General features: G+C 37.4%; 1 protein-coding gene across 4 annotated transcripts in view; it reads right to left on the bottom strand.

Moving 5' to 3' along the window:
* NME8 (NME/NM23 family member 8) overlaps positions 1-24,268 on the bottom strand; it is a 48,855-nt gene that overhangs the window by 15,789 nt on the left and 8,798 nt on the right. For all 4 annotated transcript variants that reach the window (XR_009735890.1, XM_061414014.1, XM_061414013.1 and 1 more), the window contains 6 exons: positions 21,815-21,931; positions 15,987-16,053; positions 14,912-14,985; positions 13,402-13,494; positions 12,110-12,294; positions 5,696-5,868 (listed from right to left, as the gene is read on the bottom strand). Coding sequence is in view for 3 of the 4 variants with exons in the window: in XM_061414014.1 (XP_061269998.1) it covers positions 5,696-5,868; positions 12,110-12,294; positions 13,402-13,494; positions 14,912-14,985; positions 15,987-16,053; positions 21,815-21,931 (709 nt within the window). In the remaining variant the exon portion in view is untranslated. The remainder of the gene's footprint in view (positions 1-5,695; positions 5,869-12,109; positions 12,295-13,401; positions 13,495-14,911; positions 14,986-15,986; positions 16,054-21,814; positions 21,932-24,268) is intronic.

Below are 24,268 nucleotides of genomic sequence, written 5' to 3'. Positions count from 1 at the left end.
CACTATCTTTCTTACATAGAAAATAAGTTTTGGGGGGAAGTGTCGTTCACTATGGGCTTAAAAACTAGGAATAATGCTGAAAAGAAAGAGCTGGCACTAAAACAACAACAATGAACAGCTTATCTTTTATTGAGTGAATACTTTAGAGCAAAGAACATTACATATATTCCCATATTTACTTGAAAAATAAGATAACAAGAACTATAATGAAGAAAACTATTATATCTCAATAAAAGATGTAATAGATGAGTTGAAAAGAGGTACATTGTATTTCTTGAAAATTCATAAGAATATGGTGAAGATGTCTGTTTTCTTCAAGTTAAATAATCCACACAAACTTTGCTTTAGAATTTCTTGAGATGACCCAGAACATTAAATATCAATAAAGGTCAACACTTATTTAAAGAGTGATGAATTACCATTTGCTACCAAATGGCAAACATAGTAAACACAAAATAATCAAAAACTGAGGCTAGAGTCAAGCAACAGGGAGAGGGATAGTGATAACAGACTAACAAACTTCAAATTTTGTTTTCCCCCCTTTTCAATTAACACCTTTATGCCATCCTTAAATGTCAGTATGGTTTGCATATCACAATAGCAATATGTTATGACATTAACAGCTATTACCAAAATTCTTTGTAGGAGAAAACTGTATTTGTTTGGGAAAAATTATTTCAACAAATTATTGAGTAGAAGGTGAGATCTTTGCAACTTGGTTGGAGGTAGATTTGCTTTGCTCAGAAAAACTGAAAAAATTGTATTTGTTTCCCAGGAACAAGAGTCAGGATTTTAGGGGCAATCCAAACCAGGTGACCAGTGTGGAAGCAGAAACTGCTAAATACTGCTAAGCACTATGAACAGAATGCAGGCCATTTGAAAGTCAGATTTGGCAATTTGGAGGTCATTGGTGAACTTGACTAGGGTACTTCTGACAGAAGCTCAATTGGAGGGGCTTCAGGAGTGGGTGAGGGTCAAGAAGGCGATTCACTGAGCACAGACAACTCCTTGAGAAGTGTCCATTGCAGAGAAGTAGAGAAATGGGGTGTCAGCTGAGGGGGCGGAGGATCCAAGGCGGTATTTCTGGGTTTGTTTTTATTTCATTGAATTTTGTTTATTATTATGTTGGACCATGTTTTTGAGCTAACAGGGAAAACTCGGTAACAAGGGAGAAAGTGATTTTTTGCCAGAAAATAAGGGACATTTTCGAGTGTGGAACACTCAGGAAAGCAGGTAGAAATGGCATACATAGATCAAGAAAAGGGCTGGCCTTTGATGGATCATGTCCACACCAGGGTTGCCTCTTCTCCTCTCAGCCAATAACATTGCTTCTTATTTACAGAGAAACCAAGTAACGGAAGACAAACCTCTCAACTTCCTGCCACAAACCTATAAACTGGGTCTGTGTCTATCCAGCCCTCTTTCTCTCTTGCTACATAGAAAAAAATCTCTTCTCAGCCCAATCCTATACATCTGCTACAGAAACTATTTCCTCCTGACTCTCAGTGACCTTGGCCTGTCCTAATCTTTTCTCTCTTTCTTGTAACTTCAACTGGTTGGTTCCTTCCCATGAGCATTAATCTACAGTCAGATTTTTCCAATCTCAAAATAACATTTACAAATCTGTCAAATATTACTTCTTTAATTCTGAGTTGTTCTGACTTCTCTGTATATAATCTCTCACCCCAGTTTTGAGACTGACTTTTGTGGCAAGCACTACACTGAAACTACTCAAGATTCTCCTTTTCCTGGCTAATTCAAACTTGACTTTTTAGTCTCTGCATAAACGGTGCTTCTTCCATAAGTATTATGCAACTGTCCCTGGTTAATTAAGCCATACTTATCTTTCCACTTAATTATGGGCTGCATATCCTATTTGATATCCAGTGAGGCATCTCTTATCATAGCGCTTTCCACACTCAGCTGTTATTATCAATTAGATGTATTTTGCTTCAGCAGTACATGTACAGGCTTCAACAGTACATGAACTGGGAACTTCTAGATGTTCAAGATGGATTTAGAAAAGGCAGAGGAACCAGAGATCAAGTTGCCAACATCTGCTGGATCATAGAAAAAGCAAGAGAATTTCAGAAAAACCTCTACTTCTGCTTTATTAATTATGCCAAAGCCTTTGACTGTGTATATCACAGCAAACTGTGGAAAATTCTTCAAGAGATGGGGATAACAGACCACCTTACCTGCCTCCTGAGAAACCTGTTTGCAGGTCAAGAAGCAACAATTAGAACCAGACATGGAACAATGGACTGGTTCCAAATTGGGAAAAGAGTGCATCAAGGCTGTATATTGTCACCTTGCTTATTCAACTTGTATGCAGAGTACATCATGCAAAATGCCGGGCTGGATGAAACACAATCTGGAATCAAGATTCCCAGGAGAAACATTAATAACCTCAGATACGAAGATTATACCATGCTTATGGCAGAAAGTGAAGAGGAACTAAAGAGCCTCTTGATGAAAGTGAAAGAGGAGAGTTAAAAAGTTGGCTTAAAACTCAACATTCAGAAAACTAAGATCATGGCATCCGGTCCCATCACTTCATGGCAAATAGATGGGGACACAATGGAAACAGTGAGAGAGTTTATTTTCTTGGGCTTCAAAATCACTGCACATGGTGACTGCAGCCATGAAATTAAAAGATGCTTGCTCCTAGGAAGAAAAGCTATGACCAACCTAGACAGCATATTAAAAAGCAGAGATATTACTTTACTAAAAAAGTCCAAAAAAGCTATGGTTTTTCCAGTAGTCATGTATGGATGTGAGAGTTGGACTATAAAGAAAGCTGAGTGCTGAAAAATTGATGCTTTTGAACTGTAGTGTTGGATAAGACTTTTAAGGGTCCCTTGGACTGCAAGGAGATGAAACCAGTCCATCGTAAAGGAAATCAATCCTGAATATTCATTGGAAAGACTGATGCTGAAGCTGAAACTCCAATATTTTGACCACCTGATGCGAAGAACTGACTTGCTGGAAAAGACCCTGATGCTGGGAAAGATTTAAGGCAGAAGGAGAAGAGGACAACAGAGGATGAGATGGTTGGACGGCATCACTGACTCAATGGTCATGAGTTTGAGCAAGCTCCGGGAGCTGGTGATGGACAGGGAAGCCTTGTGTGCTGCGGTCCTTGAGATCACAAAGCGTCAGACGTGACTGAGTGACTGAACTGAACTGAGATGCGTTTGGCAGCAGGTTGTTGTGCTGGTAGGATAAAGATTATATTGTGTAGAAAATTAAACCTAAAACCCTAGTGACTCAATACATCAGGGGTATCCTTATCACCAATGTTACATGCTCATAATAAAGCTGCCTATAGCAGCTTTACTCCTAATAGCCAAAAACTGAACGCAACGAAGATGTCCTCTAATAAGTAACTAGACATATGCTGGTATATTCATACAATATAATGTTACTCAGCTATAAAGAAGTAAGCTATTTAAGCCACAAAAAGACACAAAGGAAACTTAAGTGTATATAGTTATATAAGAGAAATTTATCACTATGATTTCAACTCTATGGCATTCTGGAACATGCAAAACTACAGAGACAGTAAAAAGGTCAGATTACAACAGGGGTTGGGAGGGGGAGATGGATAAATAGGAGAAGAACAGGGATTTTTAGGGCAGTGGTTCTACCATGTATGATACTGTACAAGGGACACATGACACTGAATTTATCACAACCCACAGAATGTGCAACACAAAGAGCAAACCTTAACATCAACTATGAAGTTTAGTTAATAACAGTGTGTTGATACTGGTTCACTAGTTATAAGAATGTATTACAATAAAATATTACTAGAAGAAACTATTATGGGGGTAGGCATATGGGAACACTGTACTATCTTTCTTAATTTTTCTGTAAATCAACAACTATTCTAAAATATAAAGTCTATTTATCTAAAAAACATATACATATTGTTCAAGGTTTAAAAAGCCAAATGAAACTTTCCAAAGATGAGAACTCTAGGCCCAGGGAGCTTCACTGGTAAATTCCAGTAAAGATTTTAAAAAGATGCAATATCAATTCTACACCATCTCTTCCATAAAACAGTGACTACCTTTCATCTCATTTTATGAAATCTGCATTTACCCATTACCCTAATACCAAAACCAGATAAAGACATTACAAGAAAGTCCCCAACAAAATATTGAAAATTCAAACCCAGCAATATGTTAAAAAGGACAGTAAAAGACAATAAACAACAACCAAGTATAGTTTATCTGGAGAATGCAAGGCTGGTTAAATATTTAAAAATCAAAATAATTGCCATATTGTTAAACTCAAGGAAAAAATATCAGTAGATACAGGAAAAATTTTTTGGGAAACTGTAACATCCATTCATGATTTAAAAAAAAATACCTCCCCAAACTAGGAGTAGGTGAGAATTTCCTTAATCTAAATAAAGGGCATACAAAGCTAACATGACACTTAATGGTAAAAGACTTAATGCTTTCACTGTAAGATCAGGAGCAAGGTAACTTGTGTACTCTCATCTCGCTTATTATTCAACATCATGCAGGAAGTTCCAGCCAGTCCAATAAGGCAAGCAAAAGAAATAAAAAGTGTACGTATTAAAAAGAAAGAGGCAAAACTGTCTCAATTTTTAGATATTATTGTCTACCTCAGTGGTTCTCAATCCTTCAAAGTGCATTTAACAATGTTTGGAGATGTGTTTTGATTTTCACAACTAGGAGTTGAGGGGATGCTACTGACATGAAATGAGCAAAGGCCAAAGATGTTGCTGAACAGTTTCCAATGCTCGTGACGCAGCACCGTCAACAATTACCTAGCCCAAAAGGTAAGTAGGTCTGATGTTCAGAAACCCTGTGCTGTGCTGTGCTAAGTCACTTCAGTCATGTCCTACTCTTTGTGACCTTATGAACTGTAGCCTGCCAGGCTCCTCTGTCCACGGGATTCTGCAGGCAAGAAGACTGGAGTGGGTTGCCTTGCCCTACTCCATGGGATCTTCCCGACGCTCCTCTCTTATGTGTCCTGCTTTGGCAGGCAGGTTCTTAACCACTCGTGCCACCTGAAAAGCCCTTAGAAACCCTAGTAACAGAAATTCTCAAGGAAATGATGTCAAAAAGCTCCTAGAACTAAGTAGTTTAGCAAGTCAGAGAATATGAGGTCAACATACAAGTATCAATTTATTTCCATACACTGGATATAAAAAAGAATTAACAGTGTTACTTTATAGTTTCTGTTCTGGCTCTGCCAATATTCTATTCACATAATACTCTATTATGTGAGGTTAAAAATAGCTAGCACGTTTTAAGTGTTAGGCACTTTATGTTTTCTCAGAAGAAAGATTTGGTAAAGTACATTTTTTCCAAATCACACTATTAATAAGAGGTTTACCTAAGTGTTGAACTTAGGCATTTCAGACATGAATACTTCTAATCTTTATTATAATAACTATAATAATAATTATATACAATAACAATTCTTGTATGTTAAATCTACCCTAACAAATTCCTAGGTTAGAAAGCACTTTCTGAACTTTTTAACTATAAAATTGTTTTATTCTTTTTATTGAGAAATTAGTAAATTAGTGTCAATTAAATTTCTTACTTCAAGTGTTTTTTCTTGAATGTTAAATTTTAAACTAATATATTTTAATATAATTATTCAAATCATATGCACAATGTAGTTAAACAATTTATACTTTATTTCTTACCTGTTCTTTCATTAGCGAGGGCTGGTCGAAGTAATGCCAATATCTTTTCAAATTTTATGCCTCTAATTTTTTTAAAATCAGGGATTAAGACATCAATAAACTTAGTATTAGTTATATTCTCTTCAACATCACAAAACTGAGATATTTGTTGTATTTCCAGATATTGTTGTAAACTGTTGAAATCCAAAACATAATTATAAACTGAAGTTTAATAATCATGCCTGAAAATTAAAACTGATAATATATCCTCACAAATAAAACAAATGAATATGGAACTTCACATAAAGATAAGTTACATCTCTATTACCTCAAAGAATATGCATTTAATTCCATTTTTATTGACCCAACACAAAATCAATTACATGAAATCACATATGTTTGATTTCATGAGTATATTAAAGACACCAAAATAATGTATGTTTAAAAAATTTTTTTTCTTTCCTCTATGTAAAGCAATCCAGATAGTTTCTAATTTTCCTTATAATCTTGTCTTTGAATCTAGGCTAATTTAGGAGCACATTTCATGTTTTCAAATAGGTAAGATGCTTTCTATTTGAAATTTATTAATTATTTATTTCCAACTTTATTGGATTATAATCAGGAAATGTATGTGGTAAGATTTTAATTTTTAAAAATGTGTTTAGGTTTTCTTTGTAAACAAAGCAAATTTACTTGTGGGATTTAAGGTTATACATGTTCATATTTCATATATTTTAGATCATTTATTATACACAATTATGGAATATATATTTGCCATTCCTATATATCCTTGCTCTTTTGTCTGCTTTGTATTGAGATCTATGACCATAATGTTACTTTTATCCAGTTCTCCTTATTATCTAATACTTATATTTTTATTATGTCATCTGTGTGGTTTCAGGAATAAATTTTTTAACCACTATATCTTCTTCACAAATGTTTTCTTTTACATCATGTCCTTCTTTATCAAGTTTAACACTTTTAATATTCAATTCTAATTATTTTTTCTGGCTATTTTGTTGCCATCTCTTAATTTTTTTATTTTTCTTTGTCTCTTCTAAGCAGAATATAGATTTAGATTACTGCGATACTGAATGGTTTGCCTTGGAAATGAACAGAGATCGTCCTGTCGTTTTTGAGATTGCACCCGACTACTGCATTTCAGGTTCTTTTGTTGATTATGAGGGCTACTCCATTTCTTCTAAGGGATTCTTGCCCACAGTTGTAGATATAACGGTCATTTGAATTAAATTCGCCCATTCCAGTCCATTTTAGTTCACTGATCCCTAAACTGTCAATGTTTACTCTTGCCATCTCCCATTTGACCACTTCCAATTTACCTTGATTCATGGACCTAACATTCCAAGTTCCTATGCAGTCTTGTTCTTTACAGCATCGGACTTTACTTTTATCACCAGACATATCCACAACTGGGCATTGTTTCCACTTTGGCTCAGCCTCTTCAGTCCTTCTGGAGCTATTTCTTCTCCCTTCTCCAGTAGAATATTGGGCACCTAACAACCTGCAGAGTTCATCTTTCAGTGTCATATCTTTCTGCCTTTTCATACTGTTCATGTGGTTCTCAGGCAAGAATGCTGAAATGGTTTGCCATTATGTTCTCCAGTGGACCACGTTTTGTCAGAACTCTCCACCATGATCCATCCATCTTCGGTGGCTCTACATGGCATGGCTCATAGTTTCATCGAGTTAGACAAGGCTGTGACCCATGTGATCAGAAAAACCAAATACACTCAGCAAAAACAAGACCAGGAGCTGACTGTGGCTCAGATCATGAACTCCTTATTGCAAAATTCACACTTAAATTGAAGAAAGTAGGGAAAACCACTAAGCCATTCAGATATGACCTAAATCAAATCCCTTATGATTATACAGTAGAAGTGACAAATATATTCAGGGGATTAGATCTGATAGAGTGCCTGAGGAACTAACGGCAGAGGTTCGTAAATATTGTATATGAGGCAGTGATCAAAACCATCCCCAAGAACAAAAAATGTAAAAAGGCAAAATGGTTGTCTGAGGTGGCCTTACAAATAGCTGAGAAAAAAAGAGAAGTGAAAGGGAAAGGAGAAAAGAAAGGATATACCCATCTGACTGCGGAATTCCAAAGAATAGCAAGGAGAGATAAGAAAGCCTCCTTCAGTGATCAATGCAAAGAAATAGAGGAAAACAATAGAATGGGAAAGACTAGAGATCTTGTGAAGAAAATTAGATACCAAGGGAACATTTTCATGCAAAGATGGGCACAATAAAGGACAGAAACGGTGTGGACCTAACAGAAGCAGAAGATATTAATAAGAGATGGCAAGAATACACACAAGAACTATAGAGAAAAGTTCTTAATGATGCGGATAACCATGATGGTGTGATCACTCACCTAGAGCCAAACATCCTGGAGTATAAAGTCAAGTGGGCCTTTGGAAGCAACACTACAAACAAAGCTAGTGGAGGTGATGGAATTCCAGCTGAGCCATTTCAAATCCTAAAAGAGGATGCTGTGAAAGTGCTGCACTCAATATACCAGCAAATTTGGAAAACTCAGCAGTGGCCACAAGACTGGAAAAGGTCAGTTTTCATTCCAATCCCAAAGAAAGGCAATGCCAAAGAACACTCAAACTACCACACAATTGCACTCATCTCACATGCCAGCAAAGCAATGCTCAAAATTCTCAAAGTCTTCAACAGTACGTGAACTGAGAACTTCCAGATGTTCAAGCGGATTTAGAAAAGGCAGAGGAACCAGAGATCAAATTGCCAGAATCTGTTGGATCATAGAAAAAGCAAGAGAATTCCAGAAGAACATCTACTTCTGCTTCATTGACTACATTAAAGCCTTTTGCTGTGTGGATCACCACAAACTGGAAAATTCTTAAAGAGATGGAAATACCAGACCACTGTACCTGCCTCCCGAGAAACCTGTACGCAGGTCAAGAAGCAACAATTAGAACTGGCCGTGGAACAACAGACTGGTTCAAAATTGGGAAAGGAGTGCATGAAGGCTATATATTGTCACCCTGCTTATTCAACTTATATACAGAGTACATCATGAGAAATGCACAAGCTGGAATCAAGATTCCCAGGAGAAACATCAATAACCTCAGATATGCAGATCACACCACCCTTATGGCAGAAAGCAAAGAGGAACTAAAGAGCCTCTTGATGAAAGTGAAAGAGGAGAGTGAAAAAGTTGGCTTAAAACTCAACATTTAAAAAACTAACATCATGACATCTGGTCCCATCACTTCATGGCAAATAGGTGGAGACACAATGGAAACAGTGAGAGAGTTTATTTTGGGGGGCTCCAAAATCACTGAAGATGGTAACTGCAGCCATGAAATTAAAAGATGCTTGCTCCTTGGAAGAAAAGCTGTGACCAAGCTAGACAGCATATTAAAAAGCAGAGACATTACTTTGCTGACAAAGGTCCATCTAGTCAAAGCTATAGTTTTTCCAGTAGTCATGTATGAATTTGAGAGTTGGACCATAAAGAAGGCTGAGTGCCAAAGAACTGATGCTTTTGAACTGTGGTGTTGGAGAAGACTCTTGAGAGTCCCTTGGACAGCAAGGAGATCAAATCAGTCAATCCTAAGGGAAATCAATCCTGAACATTCATTGGAAGGACTGATGCTGAAGGTGAAGCTCCAATACTTTGGCCACCTGATGCGAAGAGCTGACTCATTAGAAAAGACCCTGATGCTGGGAAAGATTGAAGGTAGAAGGAGAAAGGGATGACATAGGACAAGATGGTTGGGCGGCATCACCGACTCGATGGACATGAGTTTGAGCAAGCTCCTGGAGATGGTGAAGGACACACCCGAGTGACTGAACAACAGCAAAGAAGCAGAATATAAATGAGTACAGTTTTTAAAATTTTTTATTTTGAAAAAATGTATATTGACAGAAAAGTTTTAAGGCCAAGATACTGAACTTTAGATTCATCAACTGTCAACATTTTGTCACATTTGTTCTTTCTCTCTTATCCCTCCACCCCATTCAAGAGTGTGGTGTGTGTGTGTGTTTGTGTGTATTTTGATTTAACCATTTAAGAATTGGCTGCAGATATTTTCACCATTCACCCTCCTAAATACCCGAGGGAAGTTTACACTGTTATAAGAGTATTATCTTATGAACAATCCATATTCAAATTTCAGCAGTTTTATAATCTGTCCTGTCTATAGTGCATACATGCATGCTAAATTGCTTTAGTAATGTCTGACTCTTTGCAACGCCATGGACTATAGCCAGAGAGGCTCCTCTGTCCATGGCATTCTCCAGGCAAGAATGCTGGCTTGAGTTGCCTTGCCTTTCTCCAAGGGATCTCCCCAACCCAGGGATAGTACCTACATCTCCTGCGTTGCAGGCAGATTCTTTGAGCTCAGATTTGCTGAGCCACTGGGGAAACCACTATCTATAGTAATTTTTCCTAATTTTGGATCATATATTGCATGCAGTCGCCCTAAGCCCTAGTTTCCTTCAACCTCTAACAAATGCCTCAGCCCTTCTTGTCTTTCATGATACTGATATTTTGAACACTCCAAGCCAGTCCTCATTTTGGAAGGTTTCAAACTATGGAATGGCCCCCTAGTTTCCTATTACATTCTGGGTATGATACTCTATAGGAATATCACATCAGTGGTGCTGTATCCTTCTTGAAACATCACAGTAGGAGGTACACAATGTCAGTTTTTCCCATCACTGGGAAATTATAATAACATAGTCAAAGTGGAACCCCCAGTTTTCACCACTGAAAAGCAACAATTTTCACTTTGTAAATAATATCCTTATTATTTATTTATCCTTATTATTTGAAAGGGCACTATTGGAAAATCCATATATTATTCATACAATGGATTTAGCACTTCATTGATGATTCCTGTCTGCATTAATTATCATTAGGTAGTTTTTTAATTTTTTATCTTAATCTGGTAATCTCTGTATTTGATGGGATAGTTAACCTTTTCATATTTAGTATAGCAGTCATATACCCAGCTATAAAAATTTATATATACTGTTTATTCTACATGAGAGTTTGTGTCCTTGATCCTTTAGGTTTTGAATCTACTTTAAAAATGGCAGGTGGAAGTTCACAGCACCTGTTAGGCCATGTCTATAGAATAAGATCTGTAAAAACTGAATCCCAGAAAAATATGTTCCCTAACCCACAACTTCATGCTGCCTGCTTAGGTTGATGATCAGTATAAACACAGGCCAATATTAAAAAGAAAATGCTGCAAACTTTGCAAAACAACATTGACACACCTCACTCCACCCCTATCCTGCCAAGTGCTTAAATTATCTTATTATATGTGTATTGAACAACTGCTTCTGAAAGTTGGATGCAATAGACCCTGACCTGTACAACAGCACCAACAGACACTGACTCCTCCTGTGCCAGCTATGTTAATAGTGTTTCACACAACACTTTAAAAAATGGCTCAAAAATTCAGGTATGCAACCTGGTATCTTGAGCCCAGCATTTCCCACCCAAGCCTGCTCCCCAACCGCTAAGTATCATTTTCTCTTTAAACTCTCACAGTAACTCATACTGTTTACAAAGTCCTTTGTCAGCACTTGATTTATCCTACCAGTCCCTCTATCTCACTTAAAACTGGGAATTAATGGTATTAGGGTCTCCCTGCTACCTAAAAATTATGATATGGCTAGGAACCAGGGGATGGACCAACTAAAAAAAAACTGCTATAATTTATTAATAAGATAACAAGGAGAGTTCTGGAGATGCTCAACCAGAACACGCAGTGGAGATGGGCTGCCAGGCAGGAGGAGACACACATTAGGAAGCCTCAGGACCCAGCTACTCGGAACCTGCTCCTGCTTACCCACCTTTCTTTCAGACATGACCCTGACAACTCATGGACTAAACGCTGGATTTTCTGAGTCTTCATAGGAATAAAAGGCACAGATGGCAAGTGCATAAACCCAACATTCTGTAAGTGACTTACATTCACTTTTGAATATTTACAAACTGTTAACAAAAACTGTACAACTATTTAGTTCTTAGCAGTTTATCACTACTAACTGCCTTGAGTAAAAGGACAGAGGACATTTGCTGTCTCTAGGACAAGGGGAGGCAGAAGTGGAATGTAGAGAGACAGGAAAGGGGTCTGGTTTGGAAGGGACCAGCCTTGGTCCCATTCTAACCCTTGAGTCCAGGGCCATGAAGCCAGACAGGTGCACCCAGTGTTAGAGAGACAAACAGGAATTTCTTCCCTTTCAAAACTGCTTGACATAAACTTTCAGGGAAACTCCGGCTTTGTTGATCATATAAAATTTTGGACTGAAAAGAATACCTGTGGCCTTGACATAAAGATGTTTGTCTTTAGACTTGAGATATCTGTATGTTATACTATGTTACCTGCTAAAACATTGTAAACAATAAGCTTCCTGGCCTGGAGCTACCTTTTCCTCTCTTTCATCCTCGAAGGCTTGGCCATCTCCTGTTGTTCATCCCATGGTTCTTTAGATTCCGTCTCAGAATTAACTTCACTTTCATCCCAGGAAGGCTGTTTTGCCTTTGCTTGTGAAACAACTAGAATATAGCTTAGGTTCCTTGTCATAAAAGAAACAAAATCCTCAAAGTCAGGCTACAAAATAAAATAAAAATAATATTATTAGGCTCATGAAATGGATAGACTACAATGGTGACCCCTACCCAAGTCAAGGACCTCTTCCCCTTCATGATTATTGGTCAAGAGAAAGTTACTCACAAGCCTCCTGTTAACTAACACATCTCTGAGGGACAGAAGTTCACAGTTGGCAGGGACTGATCGTCAAGGCAGTCTAATAACAATTGTTAAACTATAGGATGCTTCCAAATCAACTGGAGGGCTTGTTGAACACAGTTTTCTGGAGTCCAGTTCCAGACTTTATGATTCAGTAGGTTTAGGGTGGGGCCCGGGAACTGGATTTTCTCAAAAGTTCCCAGGTGATGCTGATGTTGCTGGTCCAACCCTTTTCCAGGGCCAAGAAAGATGGTCTGTGGGGTGCAGCTGGTTTACAAAGTGCTTTTCAGTAGAACTTTCTCTGATGATGACCAACATGCTCTGTGCTTGTCAGCATATGTAACCACAGGCAGCTGCTGAGCACTTGAAATATGGCTAGTGCCACTGAGACTCTGAATTTTTAACTTTAACTGTAATGAATTTAAGTTCAAATGGCCACATGTGTCTAATGGCTACCATACTGGACAGTGAATTTCTAGAACCTACATCTCCTGACACCCAAGCCATTGCACTTGCGAATACAAAGTCTTTACTGTATTACCCCAGACAAAAGAGAATTTTAAAAATAACTTGATGGAAAGGATTTACATGTAGGTAAAGAAAGGATTAAAGCTTTCCTATGAAGTTTATGATAAGGAGCCTTCAAACTGGGATCAGATCTATAGGAAAGGTCTGGATACTCACTTCCTGGGGGCTGATGAACAGAGTATTAGAGGACACATATCATAAAGAGATCTTTGCTCCAATAAAACACAATCAGAGCATCCATTTTTGCTTGGCTGCCTCTATGTCTACTGGAGCTTTCTCCATAGTCGCTCTCTTTGGATTAACCATGATATGGACACCGCCAAGGAAATCTGGAGCTTAGTTGTTGGTCAGACTTATTTGTTTTTTCTATAATGAGAATACTAAACTTAGAGGAATCCACTGTATTTGACACACAGTGGATTTTTTTAAAAACTTTCTTACCTGGTCTACTATTTGACTATAGAAGTGCTTTACTTGTTCTTCAGTAAGCGGTTTCTTATCCTCTGCTTCTATGACAAATCCTGCCTTGATAATCTTCAATTAGAGAGCAAGGTCAGATCCAAATGGGTAGTGGGACCACAGGTAAAAGTCAAGGACATTTGTTTCTTAGGCTTAACAAATCATCCAGATTTGAATGCATTACATGATTTTGCCTCAGCACAATCCATAAGGCACTAAGTTGCAAGAGGCCCAAAAATATGTAAACAAAGAAGGTTCTTTTCATGCCCCCCCCCAACCTCAGTGTTTAAATTTTCGTGGCTTGAACGAGAGACTCCACACTACTTCTATTATTTAAGTGAATTGTTTCCAGATTTAAAAAAAAAAAAAACTAACTGAATTCTAAGGAAAGATATCACAGCTTTCTAAATCATTCAAAAAGACATACATTTATAAGCACTTTTAACCATTTATTTTCAAAATTATTTTAACTTTCTTAACTTTTTTCAAGGCTTACCTTTGTTAAATCTGTAACTCATAATCTAGTATATCTTACTCTGACAGCAACAAAAATATCCAAATTACAGGGAAGAATAGAATTTAAAATTCAGCCATGCTTTGTCTTAAAATTTTTTAATTTAATGACAAATTGTGCGTATGTCACTCAAGTATAACAATGTATAAAATGGACCATCTACTTTTTTGTAGTTTAATCAATGCTGCTTTGGCTGAAGAAAGAATGCATGATGGGAAATTCATAATGAGATATCCAATCCCTCCTGACATAGCTTCCCATGTGACCTCCTCTATTGCACATGCAGCATTCTTACAAATTTTAATATAACTTTGTTGTTTCAACACAAAATCTCTATTCAGGGGTCAGTAAACCATAGCCCCTTCCACCACACATGTTTAGAAACACAGCTTACTAGAACCACTCCCCTTTGTTTATTTACTGTCTTGTTGCCTCCTCCAGATGATGGCAGAGTTAAACTTCTGTGACAGAGATCATATGCCCCATAAGCCTGAAAATAGTTACTATCTGGCTCTTTACAGGAGAAGTATGCTGACCTTTGGATTAGAATGCAATTTTCCTCCAAAAATTTTTTCTTTGGGCTCTAAAAGCAAAAGCTTAAATGATTCTTTAAGTTATCATGTATCTAAAAGGACCATATATTTGTGACAACATCAGGGAATAATGCAAGCTAAGGTGAGCTTATAGCAAGTTTGCACTGATGACAACTAAATACAAAGAATTTGTCATCATTCTTTAACATAAGAATGGCAATTTTTATCTTTTATATTGGATGCTAGTAGAGCAGAGCTGTTTAAATAAGGATGTTGAGTAGGTTGAGCCTTTGTAAGACAAAATATCCAAAGCCTTTAGAGGTACCTAGTACCAGATGTTCTTTATGTTCTAGTTTACTCTAAATGATAAGCTTGCCTCTACATTGAAAATTAAGGAATTTTTTTTTACAATTAATTTAAGCTATTGTTGGGAAATATTACTTACTTTTTCTTTAATTTCTTGAACTTTTCTAGCAGCCACAGCATCAGGCTTGATAATAACAATAGTGTATATTTGGTCTAGGAAAAAACAATGGATGGATTTCATTTTCTTGGCACAAAGTCTAGATAACGAAGGATTTGACAATTGCAGGCGTAAACTACTAACGTCCAGTGAATTTTGTCCATCAACAGCTTTGTCCTTATGGCGTTGCAACTACCAGAGTTTCTACTTAGAATCAAAGTATATTTCCTGTGTTTGCATACAGCAGAAACATTCACAAGAGTTTACAGTCAGAGGGCCAAAAAAAAGTGTGGGTGGGTACTAGTTACTTTATTTTTTTGGCCACATTTCATGGCTTGTGCGATCTTAGCTCCCCAACTAAGGGTTGAATCCGGGCCCTCGGCAGTGACGATGTGAAGTCCTAACCACTGGACCACCAGGGAATTCCCAGCACTAGTTATTTTAATACAATTCACGTGCATTAGAATCACACCAATGATCCATCCAGCTGATGGCTGGAGTTTCAGTGCAAGAAAACATTATAAACCAATGGCTTAACTGTCTATGAATTTATCCACATTTATCTACACGTTCTTATAACTAGTTTTTAGTGCAGAATAGCTCACCTAGCATGTTGTTTGCCTGTGATCCCTCCAGGGTATGAACACACATTCACTCACTCACTCAAGACAATCCAATGAAGGCAGAAAGTTGTTCATCCATAAAGTAAACTAGAAGTGCAAGTCATCAGGGAAGAAATTTTTACAAGTTTTGGAAAGATGATGAAGGATAAAGTAGGAGGAAACTACTGTCCAGATTACTCACAAGGGACAGAAGCCCCTGGTCAAATGTAATCTCTGAAAGACTCCAGGCATAGAGATTGAAGGCAAGGTAAGGGGAGCAGAAGAGATTGCTTTTTAAGAGCTGAGTCTGGTATTGCACAAATCATCGTTAATCCTACCAGTCCTTATCAATTAACATTGATGTCATTACAAGGTTTTTGCTGCAAGTGATGCTGTAATGAACATTATTCATGTACACCAATCCTTCACTGTTACTTTAAAGTAAATTTACTTGCCAACGCTTTCATAGTTTAGTTCCCCAGCATCCTCTGAATCTGAGTCTACAAACGCAATTTCATGATACTGTAAAAAAGGAAAGCAAACAAAACAGTTACATTTTAATATGATAGTGAGAGAGTTTTTAGAAATTTTGTTTCTAGTAAATATAATCAAAGGGATAGAAATTAAAGTGGAAATGTGCCTGCATTTATCTAACACTACTTTTCCCCAACCTTTCCACTAAAATAAAATAAGGAGTATTTAAACAGTTGGTATGTGGAGACTATCAGGAATAATGCATATATGCTATGTGGAAAATGCTTAAAAACAAAACCTTTAAAACGTAAGAGCACAAGGAATAAAATAAGAAAGAAGAAAAGATTAACAAGAAAGCAATAAGCACACAATCATTATGTTAAAAACTGAAAACATTTGTAAGCTTCAGGATCCATTCTTGACCATTGCTCAGAGTAAATGAGGAGCAGAAAGATACTTCCTTAACTTATAAAAATAAATGTCTTTCTCAAAACAATAGCCAATTTCCTCCTATAGAGTAAAACCCTAGGAAGGATAAGGGATTCTTAGTTTCTGGAGAAGCCCTGAAAATGCTTCTGTGATTCTGTAAACTACCTGAAAAGTTTATATATTTACATATATACATCATTCTGAAGGACGTCAGCCCTGGGATTTCTTTGGAAGGAATGATGCTAAAGCTGAAACTCCAGTACTTTGGCCACCTCATGCGAAGAGCTGACTTATTGGAAAAGACTCTGATGCTGGGAGGGATTGGGGGCAGGAGGAGAAAGGGACGACGGAGGATGAGATGGCTGGATGGCATCACTGACTCAATGGATGTGAGTCTCAGTGAACTCCGGGAGTTGGTGATGGACAGGGAGGCCTGGCGTGCTGCGATTCATGGGGTCACAAAGAGTCGGACGTGACTGAGCGACTGATCTGATCTGATCTGATCTGATGAGTAAAAAATACACAGCACATTCCAAAGACTTAGTTTGAAAAGATTAATGTGGAATACCTTATTTCTTATACTGACTACATCTTTTTCTTATTTTATTGAACTATAGTTGATTTACAATGCTGAGTTTAATTGCTGCCATATAGAAAAGTGGCTTAGTTATATACATATACTTTTTCATAGTCCTTTCCATTATGGTTTATGAGAGGATATTGAATATAGTTCCCTGTGCTATACAGTTTACATCTAATAAATGATAGCTTGCATCTGCTAATCCCAAACTCCCAATCCTCCCCTCCTTGGCCCCCTCTCTCCTTTGGAAGCCGCAAGTCTGTTCTCTATATTTGTGAGTCTGTTTTTGGTTCATAGATATGTCCATTTGTGTCATATTTTAGATTCCAAATATAAGTGATATCATATGATATGTATCTTTCTCTTTCTGACTGACCTCACTTAGTATGATAATCTAGATGCATCCATGTTGCTGCAGTGATTTTGTTCTTTTTAATGGCTGAGTAATATTTCATTGTGTGTGTATGTATGTGTGTATATATATACCACATCTTCCTTATCCATTCATCTGGGGTGCATGTATTATTTTGAATCATAGTTTTGTCTGGGTATATGTTCAGTAGTGGGATTGCTGGGTCATATGGCAACTTTATTTTTAGTTTTTTGAGGAACTACCATACTGTTCTCCATAGTGGCTGTACCAGTTTACATTCCTACCAACAGTGTAAGAAGGTTCCCTTTTCTCCACACCCTCTCCAGCATTTATTATTTGTAGTCTTTTTAATGATGGCCATTCTAGCGGGTGTAAAGTGGTACCCCATTGTAGTTTTGATTTTCATTTCTCTAATAATTAGTAATGAAGATCTTTTCATGTTCCTATTAGATCTCTGTATGTCTTCTTTGGAGACATGTCTATTTAGGTTTCTGTCCATTTTTCAATTAGGTTGTTTTTTGTTGTTGTTGTTGTTATTGAACTGTAAGAGCTCTTTGTATATTTTGGAAACTAAGCCCTTGTTGGTCACATCATTTGCAAATATTTTCTCTCAGTTCATAGATTGTCTTCTCGTTTTGTCTATGGGTTACCTCATTGTGCAAAATCTTGTAAGTTATATTGAATACATCTTTAAATAGGCATGTTTTTAGTATGTCAGATGTAAGAAAAGATGTTTGAAAATTAATTTCACCTTTTTTTGTTTTTAATTGACTAGTAGAATATTAAAATTATCTATGTGGCTCACATTATGGCTTGTATTTTATTACTATTATTGCACTGCTGCTGCTGCTGCTGCTAAGTCACTTCAGTAGTGTCCGACTCTGTGCGACGGCAGCCCACCAGGCTCCCCCGTCCCTGGGAGTCTCCAGGCAAGAACACTGGAGTGGGTTGCCATTTCCTTCGCCAATGCATGAAAGTGAAAAGTGAAAGTGAAGTCACTCAGTCATGTCGGACTCTTCCCGACCCCCTGGACTGCAGCCCACCAGGCTCCTTTGTCCATGGGATTTTCCAGGCAAGAGTACTGGAGTGGGGTGCCATTGCACAAGGCAATTGATGAGAAGCCTAAATAATAGAAGTGTCCAACAAAATGGAATAAAATAAAATAAATATCAGATATTTATAAATGTCCTACATATCCACTATTATTAATTAAAATAAGATGTCATTCTGCAAGGATAATGAGAATAACAACAATAAAACCACAGTACAGAGCACACATAGCGAAAGCCAGATGCAGTATAGTAATTAGGAAAAATGTTTAAAAGTCATTCTGCCTGACTTCAAATTCTGCTTTTACAGCCTACTAGCTACCTGTTTCTAAGGAAAGGACATAATGTTTCTAAGCCTGCCTTATTGAGCACAAATACTTCATAAGATTCCCCTAGGTTCAGATTAAGATGCAACATAGGAGGCTCCTGAACGCACCTCCTCCCTCAGACACACCAGACCTACAGTTTATTTGTGGAACAGTTCCCTCCGAGCGAAATCCAGAAAACAACTGGGCAATTCCTATGCATCAGACAGCTGAGGGAAAAAACGCATGCAAATTGGGTAGGAGAGGCTGAGTCACAGTCTCGCCATAAACTCCTTCCCCGACACAGAGGCATAAAATCGAGAGGGGACTCACAACTCCCAGCATCCCCCCAAGGAGTGAAAGGCTTGACACCAACATTGAGTACCCCCAACTTTAAGACTTCCAACAGAGAGATGGGGCCCCCAGTGCTTGGCTCTAAATGAAGCCCAAGTTAGTGGACGAAGGAAATAAAGATCAGAGCAGAAATAAATAAAATAGAGACTAAAAGACAATAGAAAAAAATCAGTGAAACTAAGAGCTGGATTTTGAAAAAATACACAAAAGAGAACTTTAGCTAGATTGTGAGGAAAAAAAAGAGAAGACTCAAATAAATAAAATTAGAAATGAAAGAGGAGACATTATAACTAATACCACAGAAACACAAGGAACTTAAAAGACTATTATGACCAACTATGAAATGATTGTCTCTTGGACTCTCTGGGAGAGGGAGAGGGTGGGATGATTTGGGACAATGGCATTGAAATACGTATAATATCATATATGGAACGAGTCGCCAGTCCGGGTCCGATGCACGATACTGGATGCTTGGGGCTGGTACACTGGGACGACCCAGAGGGATGGTATGGGGAGGGAGGAGGGAGGAGGGTTCAGGATGGGGAACACATGTATACCTGTGGTGGATTCATTTCAATGTTTGGCAAAACCAATACAATATTGTAAAGTTTAAAAATAAAATTAAATTAAAAAAATAAATTAAAAAAAAATGAAATGATTGTCTCAAAAAGCACTACCATGTTCATTGCAGCCTTATTTACAACAGCCAAGATACGAAAACAACTGACGATGGATAAAGGTATTGTATCTATACACAATGAAATCCTACTTATTCATAAAAAAGGAAGAAATCTTGCTATTTGCGACAACGTGGATGGAGCGTGAGGGCATTATGCTATGTGAAATAAGTCAAAGAAAGATAAATACTGTATGATCTCTCTTACATGTGGAATCTAGACAAAATGAACTCACAGGCACAGAGAACAGAATGGTAGTTGACAGCAGCAGAGCGTGGTGAACTGGGGAATTGGGTGAAGGAGGTCAAAAGGTAAAACCTCCAAATAAGTTTGGAGGGCATAATGTATAGCGTAATGACTATAGGTAATGATATGTATTGTGTATATGAAAGTTGCTAAAAGAGTAGATTTTCAAAACTTTGAGTGACAAATTTTTTCAGAAAAAAATGACATGACAAATGTCAACTAAGTGTAGTAGTTGTTCGGTTGCTATGTCCAATTAAGCGTAGTAATCATTTCCTAATATCCACATACATCAAATCATTAGGGTGTATACCTTAAACTAATAAAATATTAGTTGTCAATTATATCTCAATAAAAGTGAGGAGTAAAATGGTTTCTATAAGGATTAAATGAGGATATCTTTTTTAAAATCTTAGCAAACAGTAAGTCCTCAAAAATTCCTAGTTATTATAACTTCAAAAAGAAGTAGAGGGGGTGGAAAGAGTGAGGGAGGGAGATACAGAGAGAAAGGAAGGGCAAAGTTTCCCTGAAAAACAAGAAACCTGAAAATGTAAAGGAAATTGCGCTTGGATGAGAAAAATCACTATTGTAAATGTAAATCCCCTATGCTTGTCATTGTCAGTTTACCATCAAAATAGTCATTTTTTTCCTTAATGCTTATACTTTGTGCACATAAGGATATTAGCGCATTGAGACACAGTGCAAACATTTCTCCAAGTTTGCTGCTTTACTTTTATATTTTATTCAAACTTTTAAATAAATATATCAATTTTTTTCTTTTTTGATATGTTTTATATTATACTTTCAAGGCCTTTCTCAACCTATGACAAAATAAATGCTTTCCAATATTTTCTTCTAATACTTTTATGTTTTGTTTCTTCATAGCTCTTTCATTCATATGAAATTTGTTTATGTCCATGAGGAAATGATATAACTTTCTTATATAAATAGCCCAGTATTACTGTTTTATGAATTTTTAATCCTTTCCAGATTTAAGCTGATAGTTTTTATAGCAGATACTTATACAGCCTTGAGCCTATACCTTCTCATAGTTTTTATTTTTCATTATTTCTCAGCTAGTCTTTACTTTTTGTTTCTTAAATTTACACTTCTTGTTTTTGTTGTTGTGTATGTATGTGAGTGTGCATGTTTCAGTATGTCACTCCTATTTATCTGTCTGTATCTGTAATCACTTTCCTATGTGGCTTTCTTTCTTATGGTATATTATGCTCATAGCTCTACATGCTATATGATTCATTTCAAAATTTCAAAATATTTTATTTCTTACTACCAAATAGTACACTTTACACACATAGGATCTTATTCTAAGCATCATATTAAAGTATAATACTCTATTGTTCATTTGTCAGTTTATCTTGGCCCTCTTTTCATATCAATAAACAGAGATAGAATGTACTAAATAATATTTTACTGTATGAATTCATATAATTTATGACACATTACAACATTTGTGTCATATATTCACTATTGCTAGGTATTTAGATTGGTTCCAAAATTTTAGTAACATAGACAACACTGAAATAAATAGCCTTTTCTTTCTTTGTCTCATGATCTTAAGGAAACGTAATGGAATGTAATTGTCAGTCAAAAGATACATGTTTTATTTTAAGCCTTTGATTCATATTATCAAAATATTCCCAACAAGGTTGCACCATTTAGATACCTAGATAGTTATAAAACTAGGGGAAACACTTCAGGAAAACAACAAAAAGGATGAAAATACATCATTTTGAAAACAAATTTTTTAAAATAAAATTGTTAGTAATTCAAAGTATTACCTGAGGGCGAACCATTTCACCTGCTGCAATTTTCCTCTCCTCATTGACCAAGGCAATAATTTTTTGATTCACAAGTGGTGCATTTGCACCCTGGATTTTTGCAACAATTGTGCCATTCTATAAGGGGAAATAAAAGCAGGAAGGGAATTCATTTTCAGGATAAGTCAAGAATTAATACTTCAACTGGACTAAGTCACCCCACTCTGACCCACACCCTCCCCAATCCTTTTTTAGCTACTGTAATTAGCCATTTTAAAATAATGTTAGTGGTATGAAGTATGTCCATTTGGTAAATCCACCTCTTGGAGTTCTACTTCTATAATTCATCTGTTAGATGATTAGTTCTACCACTAATTCTCCTACAACCAAAGACAGGCCATCCATGCATTAAATTTTACTGGCTCTGTTCAGGCCTCTCAACATTACTCTCCCTCATTATTTTTGATATTATTTCCCTTTTGTCTGTTTTATAACACATAATTACTGAACACTTGTGTACTATCATTCTTTGGCATTGCCTTTCTTTAGGATCACAATAAACTGTGGAAAATTCTGAAAGAGATGGGAATACCAGACCACCTGACCTGCCTCTTGAGAAACCTATATGCAGGTCAGGAAGCAACAGTTAGAACTGGACATGGAACAACAGACTGGTTCCAAATAGGAAAAGGAGTACGTCAAGGCTGTATATTGTCACCCTGCTTATTTAACTTATATGCAGAGTACATCATGAGAAATGCTGGGCTGGAGGAAGCACAAGCTGGAATTAAGATTGCCGGGAGAAATATCAATAACCTCAGATATGCAGATGACACCACCCTTATGGCAGAAAGTGAAGAAGAACTAAAGAGCCTCTTGATTAAAGTGAAAGAGGAGAGTGAAAAAGTTGGCTTAAAGGTCAACATTCAGAAAACTAAGATCATGGCATCTGGTCCCATCACTTCATGGCAAATAGGTGGGGAAACAGTGGAAACAGTGTCAGACTTTATTTTTCTGGGCTCCAAAATCACTGCAGATGGTGACTGCAGCCATGAAATTAAAAGATGCTTACTCCTTGGAAGGAAAGTTATGACCAACCTAGACAACATATTCAAAAACAGGGACATTACTTTGCCAACAAAGGTCTGTCTAGTCAAGGCTATGGTTTTTCCAGTAGCCATATATGGATGTGAGAGTTGGACTGTGAAGAAAGCTGAGCACCGAAGAACTGATGCTTTTGAACTGTGGTGTTGGAGAAGACTCTTGAGAGTCCCTTGGACTGCAAGGAGATCCAACCAGTCCATCCTAAAGGAGATCAGTCCTGGGTGTTCATTGGAAGGACTGATGTTGAAGCTGAAACTCCAATACTTTGACCACCTGATGCGAAGAGCTGACTCATTTGAAAAGACCCTGATGCTGGGAAAGATTGAGGGCAGGAGGACAAAGAGACAACAGAAGATGAGATGGCTGGATGGCATCACTGACTCAATGGACATGGCTTTGGGTAAACTCTGGGAGTTGGTGATGGACAGGGAGGCCTGGCATGCTGCAATTCATGGGGTCGCAAAGAGTCGGACATGACTGAGCGACTGAACTGAACTGAACTGTGTAATATCATTGTACCAGGCATGGTGGTACAAGATAATAGTCTTGGTTTTTGTTGTTGTTCAGTTGCTCAGTCATGTCCAACTCTTTGCAACCCCAAGGACTGTAGCCCACCAGGCTCCTCTGTTCATGAGACTTACCAGGTAAGAATACTGGGGTGAGTTGCCATTTCCTTCCCCAGGGAATCTTCCCGACCCAGGGAGCAAACCCACATCTCCTGCATTGCAGGCTGATTCTTTACCACTGAGCCACTGGGGAAGGCAGTAGTCCTGGTACCATATAATTATTTAAAAAAAAGAAAAAAACCACAAACACATGTGAGATAAAAAACCATGACAGGAACCACTAAGGGAGGTACAAAGAGCTGGGAGCATCTATAAAAGTTTACTCTGGTTAGGTAGATTAGTAAAAGTACTTATCAATGTCATGAAGTGATTCTTGGTTTAAAATGTGAAGGACAGGTAAGAAATAAAAAGAAGAAAGATCATTCTAGGCAAAAGGAAATAGAGACGTGAGGGTCCTATGGCTGGAAACAAACATGGTAAATAAGAAGGCCAGCAGAGAAACTAAGGGAAGGCCTGATATGAGACAGAGCCCAATAGCTAAGGGGAGCCAGAATGTGCAGGGGCTTGGGCGTCTTGGGAGGATGCAACCTTTATCCTAAGTGCAGTGGAAAGACTTTGAAATATTTAAACAGAGGCAGGGATCACAATTAGAACTGCTGTTTGTAGAAATCATTTTACCTACCATATGGAGAAAAGGTTAGAGATGGACCAAGAGAGGATGTTTGTACACAAATCAGAAGCTACTCTAGAGGTGAAATGGGAGACATGGGAGCTCAGTCTATGGCAGTGCTGTCAGAAATGGAAA

This window comes from Bos javanicus, chromosome 4 (assembly GCF_032452875.1).
Source record: "Bos javanicus breed banteng chromosome 4, ARS-OSU_banteng_1.0, whole genome shotgun sequence".
Taxonomy (NCBI): Eukaryota; Metazoa; Chordata; class Mammalia; order Artiodactyla; family Bovidae; genus Bos; species Bos javanicus.
This window is presented reverse-complemented; position numbering and strand designations above follow the sequence as displayed.